Genomic DNA, 7,473 nt, shown 5'->3' on the forward strand with positions numbered 1-7,473 from the left:
GTCCACCACAGAGCTGCACAGAGGAGCCAGCTCTGTTAGGAAAGCCATCTGAAATTCCACATTGGACAAACTCCACTTCCTGTGAGAACACCTGATTTTTTTGTGCTTTCTGCCCATGGAGAAATACACTTACAGGTTTTGAGAGCAAGTGAAGGTGAAACCCAGAGTTCTGGGGTGTAGTAGAGCTGCCCTGCCCTGATGTGGCTCACGGTGGAAACCCTCATTTTGCAACAGCCTGAGGGATGAAGTAGTGGAGAATCAGGCAGAGTTGGTGAGATCTTCTGCCTGACCTCAGCCAAGTTATTTGTTGCTGCATTTCTGTGAAATGTCCATGTTTCAATGAATCAGCATTTCCTCATTCAAAAGAGGGCTTGTTGGAAAATTTTGGCTTGTTCTGCTGGTAGAAGCTCTTGAAGAGGATTTCAAACTGTCAGGTTACATAGGACAAAATGGGGTTTAATTGTTTGGGTTTTTAAGAGAACTGTAGAAATATCAAAATGCGACAGCACAGGACCTAGGGTCTGTAAATCATAGAATCCCAGGCTGGTTTGGGTTGGAAGGGACCTTAAAGATCATCTGGTTCCAACCCCCTGCATGGGCAGGGACACCTCCCACCAGCCCAGGTTGCTCCAAGCCCCATCCAACCTGCCCTTCAACACTGCCAGGGATGGGGCAGCCACAGCTTCCCTGGGCAACCTGGGCCAGGCTCTCACCACCCTCACACCCAACAATTCCCTCCTCATGTCCAACCTCAGTCTCCCTCTTCCACTTTTAATCCATCCCCCCTTGTCCTCTCCCTCCCTGCCCTTGTCCCAAGTCCCTCCCCAGCTTCCTGAGAATAAATGCCCTTACTTTATCCCTGGGCACTGTTTGCAAATTATGCAAAGTGGCAGTTCCAAAGAATAGTTCAGGCTGCAGGAGGTCTTTGGAGGCCTCTAATCCAAACAGCCTAGTGCAAAACAAGTTCAATTAGGTCATTTTGTTCAGGATCTCATCCAGTCAAGTTCTGATTGTATGTAAGGATGGAAACCCCACACCCTTTCTGGATCCCATTTCAATGCTTGCCCCTTTCACAGCCACAATGCAACATGTAAGTGGAGAAAGAAAAATCAGGTGGCCAATACTTCATGGCAAGGAATGGCCTGATGTGCTCATGTGCTTGCCTTTGTTCCCTCACTCCTCTCTCCTGCAGGTAATTAAATGCCCTTGGTGAGGCCCGTGGCTCTGTTGGCATGCTTGGATCCACAGCAGCTCTTCCAATAGCTCCTTTTTGTCTGCCCCATTGCAAGAAGATGGCAAAAGCAAACATCACCAGAGACATCATCCACAGGCAGATCAAGGTAGGTGTGAACCAAGTGTTCCCTGGTGCTGGGTGGAGAAGAGATGGAGAATCTGTATTCCTGTTGGATTGGGAAACACTCCTGGTGTTGCCTGTACTTCTCAAAAGATCTCTGCTACTTACCTGTTGATAATCTGTGTAAGAAGCTTAAGAGAACAGACTCAAAGGGCCTACGAGTGGCCTTAATGAAGAGCTGGGATGAAGTGTGGCACAGCAGAGCAGGTCTCCCTAGCAGGAGTACACCAGGCTAGTTAGACAGCAGCTCTGTTCCTTTTGAGGGCCACGTTGAAGAGAGAAATCCAGCTCCTTGTGTTTGGGCCCCATGAAGGACCCTTAGCTGGCTTCCCTCATGAGTTTTGTCTGCTTCTTTGTGTTCCCTTCGTGTGATCTTGCCATCAAAGGTGTTTTCTGACTGCAGCAAAGCTAATGATCTCTGTCTCAGTCTCTTTCTGTCTCTCTTTTTTTTCTTGAAAGAGTGATGTGTTGCTGCCTTTGTGTGGGGAAAAACTGCCACGGAGGTGGGATCACTCATCTGAGGGCTGCATTTGTGAAATACCTCTTAACGTGAAAGGACTAACTGCAGCAGACACAATAGGCAATTATTCCTTGGACTCGAGGGCTTTAAATCATTTGCAGCTTTCCTGGGAATCAGCATTCACCAAAGTGGTCTGTTAGTGGCCAGAATAAGGAACTAGGAGCTTGAATGTTCACTTCACAGTTTGGCCCCAAACTTTGTATTATGATTTAATACATGTGCAAAGATTTATTTTGCTGCTCTAACAAAGAAGGGATGGGACTGTGGTTAGAGCCCTAGCCTGGGACTTTTTCACACTGTCTGGTCTGCTAGACTTTCATGTGTGACCTTGGGAAGGTTGCTCAGTCTGACAGTTCCTTGGAAAAGCAATGTCCAACTGCACAGACCTAGTAGAATCATGGAATGGTTTGGGTTGGAAGGGAGCTTAAAAATCATCCAGTCCCACCCCCTGCATGGGCAGGGACACCTCCCACCAGCCCAGGTTGCTCCAAGCCCCATCCAACCTGCCCTTCAACACTGCCAGGGAAGGGGCAGCCACAGCTTCCCTGGGCAACCTGGGCCAGGCTCTCACCACCCTCACACTCCAGAATTCCCTCCTCATCTCCAACCTCAGTTTCCCCTCTTCCAGCTTAAATTCCTCACCATTCCTTCCAGTTTCCTCACAATTTCCATTGCATTAGCAAGACAATTAGAACTCCAGCCCCTTGCACTGGGCCTAGCAGTGTTTTGGGAATGCTTTCCATGAAAATATGTCACATTTGTAATGGAAGTTACTACAAAGGGCCCATTTTGCTTTGTTTTTCCTCCAGTTCCCTTCTAGCCGTCTCCATTTTGTTTTTAAACAGCCTTTGTTGTGTGGAGTTCATTACTTCACACTGTTCTGCAGAGCTGTAACTCAGCACACTGGCTCTTTGTGTCTGCTCTGCAAACACTAACATGTTCCCAGTGTCATTTCTGACATTAATCTTCTCATTAATACTTGGTGATAACGAAGGTTTACGTTGTCTTTGCCCGACTGCAGGGTAGTGTGGGGTGGGACCCAGGCTGGATCAGGTTCTAGGAAGGAATCTCCTTGGTCATTAGATGTTCCATCCAAAATCTGACTTGCATTCCCTTTTCTCCATGTCTGCCTCTGCAGTTGGCCCTTTTTCATCGAGGCCATCTGCTGATGCATCTGTGAACCCTGTCAGATCACAGGGGAAACAACTGTCCTGCTTTTCTTCACCTTCATTTGTACTGACGCAGTTCTGTGGCAGCTGTTCCCTTCCCTGTGGAACACGCTGTGCTGTGGTGCTGCAGCTACATCTCCTACTCCACTTCTGATGAAATAAAGCCATCCCAAAAGGATGCTGTCCAGTTACACCCCCCAATTCTTTGCCCTGGGTTGGTGGTGCTGCTTCAGGATGGATTCTGTGTGATGGCAGAGCTCTCCTAAGCAGCTGTGGTCTGGTGCTGGAGTCGTTGGGAATGAGGTCCTTCTAGAATTCTTCCCGGTGAGGGTGGTGAGACTCTGGAACAGGTTGCCCAGAGAAGCTGTGGCTGCCCCATCCCTGGCAGTGTTGAAGGGCAGGTTGGATGGGGCTTGGAGCAACCTGGGCTGGTGGGAGGTGTCCCTGCCCATGCAGGGGATGGGACTGGATGATTTCTAAGGTCCCTTCCAACCCAAACCATTCCATGATTCTACGAAATCCTTTCCAATGGGTAATGACAGGGATTCCAAACCTCTTCTGGATCTTCTGTTTCTGGCCCAAAGTAGGCAATGTCTTCTCTATTAGTGTAGTTCTTTCAAATCTCATCTTGGCTGTTCAGCTTGAGCCTGACAATTAGATAAACATCATTTTAACCCAATTCAGGGGCAGAAATGACAAACCTGTCAACCTGGAGATGGCGCAAGCGATGTCTTCAGGACAGGTACCTGATGATATGGAAACCCCACTACCTGGCAAGGTCCCTGCTTGATTGTTAAAGGTCTTGACTCTTCTCTTAAAGGAAAAAAAAAAAGAAAAAAGACTTGTTTTGTTTGCTGGAGTCAGCTTGGTGCTTGTTTGCTTCCTGCAGGAGAGGGGTGCTCTGGGCTTCGAGCGACACTATCATGTCACTGATCCCTTCATCCGACGCCTGGGCCTGGAAGCAGAATTGCAGGTAATTGGGCACTTGTTAAAGAGCCAGCTGAGATTGCAGGAGAAAGGACAGCATGGGGGAGCATGTGGGATTCTCTCTTGGATGGCATAGATACTGATTTAGTCCCCTAAACTGTATTAGAGCCAGGAATAGCTCAGTGAGATCCTGTGTTAGCTTCTGTGTTACCTAATGCACCTGCAAGAGAGCATTTCAGGGGTGTGGGTCAGCTCATCCCAGCAGTGGTGGCTGAAGAAGGTGACTCTCACCTGCTCAAGACACTCAGCTGGTGCTGAAAAGTGTGATTTGTTGCCTAGAAAAAACATGGTTGTATTACAGCTTAACCCAGCTTCAAAAGATCTTGAGATTGTCTTGGTTTGGGGGAGGAAAAGATTTGTTTGTCCCCCTTTTCAGTCCCATCTCCCCCATCAAATCCTACTCTGTGCTCCCTTGGTCTTTCCTGTTGCAGTTGTTGGTTAATTTGGATGAAGATGGATGATGCAGTCACCCAGCAGCAAGGTGCTTCAAAAAGAGCTCTCGAAAGTGCATTTTCCCTGTGTTCCCAGAGAACCTGTACGTGTAATTTGTCAGCTTAGCCACAGGCTCTGCAAGCAAAGTCACCTTCCTACCTGTGCAGCAGGATTTCATCTGTAGCCTGTGAGGCTAAACTGCCACTTTATTCAACACTTCATTTTGATTTTTTATTATTTGCTTCATTTTGCCTGTTCTACCCCAAATGCTAGAGCATGTCTTGTCTTTTCTGGAGGTGCCTAACTGCCATGTGGGTGGGGTTTTTTATTTTGCAGGGTTGGAAGAAAAAAACCCCTGCTTGTGTTGGAACAAGTGTGGGGAGCACAGTGTGTCCTTGCCTGAGAACAGCTCAGTTTGATAAGTCTGAAGTTTGTGTAACAGCATCTTCCTCTTTTTTGTTTTTTTTTTTCACCCCTCAGGGTCACTCTGGGTGTGTCAACTGTCTGGAATGGAATGAAAAAGGAGAGTAAGTATTTGGGTTGATTTGGGGGATCAACAGTCTGATCACCCCAGGTTCTCCCAGGAGCAGTATGGGGGGTCATTTTATAAGGAGCTGCTCCGCATTCCTAGTCAAGTGGAGCTGGAGCTCCCAAGTTTTGAACTGTGATAGAGCTCACGTTTCAAAAGCAGCTTAATTTTGTTAAATATATCTGGATATTATTAGAAATGCCCCTTTAGTGAGTTCAGAAGGGAAATGGTCAGACTAAGAAGTGGAGATTGAAGGCTGCTTCTCTTCTCCTAAGTGGTATTATGGATTATCATGGATCTTTAGGATTTGGCCAGCTGCTACTGACATCTCCCCACCCCCTTCTCCACACTGTTAAAAGCATCTGCTGGGGGACAAATAGATAAGGGAGGGAGGGGGTTAACACCTCCCTGCAATTTTAGAGGGAAACTCAACATCTGAGCATTTCCATTAAGCAAGTGGAATAAAGAAAATCCACATGAGAAGTTACTGGATGGAAGGAAGAGCATATATTTCTTGACATGCCTCTTCCAAGATTCAAAGTCTGCTGTCTGATACTCTTCAGAATTATTTACCACTGCAAATTTCATGCACTTGAAAGAGATCTGGCTACAAGGAAATGAGTTGAAAAGAGCTGGTAGTTGCAGATGTCAAATTCTTTCCTTTCCAGTGCAGATACATGTGCAAGGCAAACAGCTCCTTGCAATGCCACCACCACACCCTGCACTTCAGCAGCAATCTGGGGATCACTAAGTGAGCACTGGCTTGGGAATGCTTGGGCACATCCGAAGTCCAGGAATGAGTGCCTTGGCTTGGGAATGATGTGGAGCAGTTAATTCAGCCAGGCTAATGAGGAAGATGGAGGCCCTGTGTGTTATTGTTGACCAAGTGCTCCTATTGTTTTCCCCTTTTCCATCTGAGCCTGTGGTGAGTTGGTTCAATGAGCTAAACCAACACAACCCACTGGCTTTATTTTGCATGGAGTTGATCTTTGGCTGGTTTAGCTCCCTGAACTGGCTGAATGGATTGGTCCAGGGGGAGCAACAGGAACACAGAGCTGAGAAAAGAGAGAGGAAGTGGGCTTGGTAGAGCTGAATTAACTTCAGGGCTGTCTGTGGTCAAACCGCTCTAAGGAATTGGTCACAGTTTAGAACAGAAGAATAAATGCTGCATATTTCTCTTCTGTTTCTTTTAGTTTGTTGGCCTCTGGCTCTGATGACCAGCATACCATTGTCTGGGATCCTCTGCACCACAAGAAACTGCTTTCTATGCACACAGGACATACTGCAAACATCTTTTCTGTCAAGGTATAGATGGTTAGAAGGAATGAACAGTTACCAAAATCAGCAACCTAAGCAGCAGGAGAATAGATGCTTGTTGGGAAACATTTTCCTGCAAGTGATTTCCCCCCCCCAGTAATGTTAGGGGGGAAAAAGTGGCATTAAATCAAATTCCTGCACTTCTGAGTTTATGCAGCTCCCATCTCATTCTCTCTGTAAATTTGAAGGAATTGGTTGTACCAGACTAGGACATGTGGTGAGGAGACTGTTTTGGGTGACTCTTTGGTGGGCACACTGGTGTTTTTGTGTCACATGGGTAGAAACATGGACCATCCCATGTTCCTGCAGCTTGTTTTGGGAACAGCTCAGTGCTGCTGTGTGTGAGCAGCCCCAGCACTTCCCCACTTTGAGTGCCAAATCTGTGTCCCACAGTTCTTGCCGCACTCGGGGGATCGGATCCTCATCACGGGAGCTGCAGATTCCAAGGTGCATGTCCATGACTTGACTGTCAAGGAGACCATCCACATGTTTGGAGATCACACCAACAGAGTTAAGAGGATTGCCACGGCTCCCATGTGGCCCAACACCTTCTGGAGTGCAGCAGAAGATGGGCTAATCAGGTACAGAACTCCAGTTGTTCTGCCCCAAAATTAATTGGATTAGGATCCAATCCCATGCACAGATCTGAAGACAGGCTGCCTCTCTACTAAAGAGCTTAAGTTAATCTCTCCTTTTCCTGAAAATGGAAGGATTCATCTTAAAATGTAGACTCCTCTGATAGATATTCTCTACAGCTCCTCTGGTTTACTCCACTGAAAAGGGAGACCAGGAAAAGAGCAGCCATGGCAAATGGGAAGGAGATAAAACGCTGAGCCATGTTTCCCTCCAGAGTCATTGGGACTCTACTAGAGGAGTCTGTTCCACTTTTCATATGAGCTACCGGTTGTGAGATCATGGCTTGGAGTTTAATTTGGGACTTAAATAAATTTCTGCACATTGTAGAGCTGGTTTTGATGGTTATCCTGATGTTTAGGTCTGGTGTGTATTGAGCTGAGATGCTGCCAGGGGCACAAATGACTGTTAATGTTGTTATAATAAAATAGAATGGTTTGAGTTAGAAGAAACTGTAAAGATCATGTAGATCCACCCCTCTGCATGGGCAGGGACACCTCCCACCAGCCCAGGTTGCTCCAAGCCCCATCCA

The 7,473-nt window shown here is 47.1% G+C and overlaps 1 protein-coding gene across 3 annotated transcripts in view; it reads left to right on the plus strand.

The window, feature by feature from the left end:
• The first annotated feature begins 1,185 nt into the window (after positions 1-1,185).
• Positions 1,186-7,473, plus strand: part of WDTC1 (WD and tetratricopeptide repeats 1) — a 24,560-nt gene continuing 18,272 nt past the window's right edge. For all 3 annotated transcript variants that reach the window (XM_010003684.1, XM_010003682.1, XM_010003683.1), the window contains exons 1-5: positions 1,186-1,340; positions 3,933-4,016; positions 4,943-4,989; positions 6,185-6,296; positions 6,702-6,889. In XM_010003684.1, coding sequence (XP_010001986.1) covers positions 1,233-1,340; positions 3,933-4,016; positions 4,943-4,989; positions 6,185-6,296; positions 6,702-6,889 — 539 coding nt within the window. In that variant the 5' untranslated portion in view covers positions 1,186-1,232. The remainder of the gene's footprint in view (positions 1,341-3,932; positions 4,017-4,942; positions 4,990-6,184; positions 6,297-6,701; positions 6,890-7,473) is intronic.

This window comes from Chaetura pelagica, unplaced genomic scaffold (assembly GCF_000747805.2).
Source record: "Chaetura pelagica isolate M959 unplaced genomic scaffold, ChaPel_1.0 scaffold698, whole genome shotgun sequence".
NCBI classification, from domain to species: Eukaryota; Metazoa; Chordata; class Aves; order Apodiformes; family Apodidae; genus Chaetura; species Chaetura pelagica.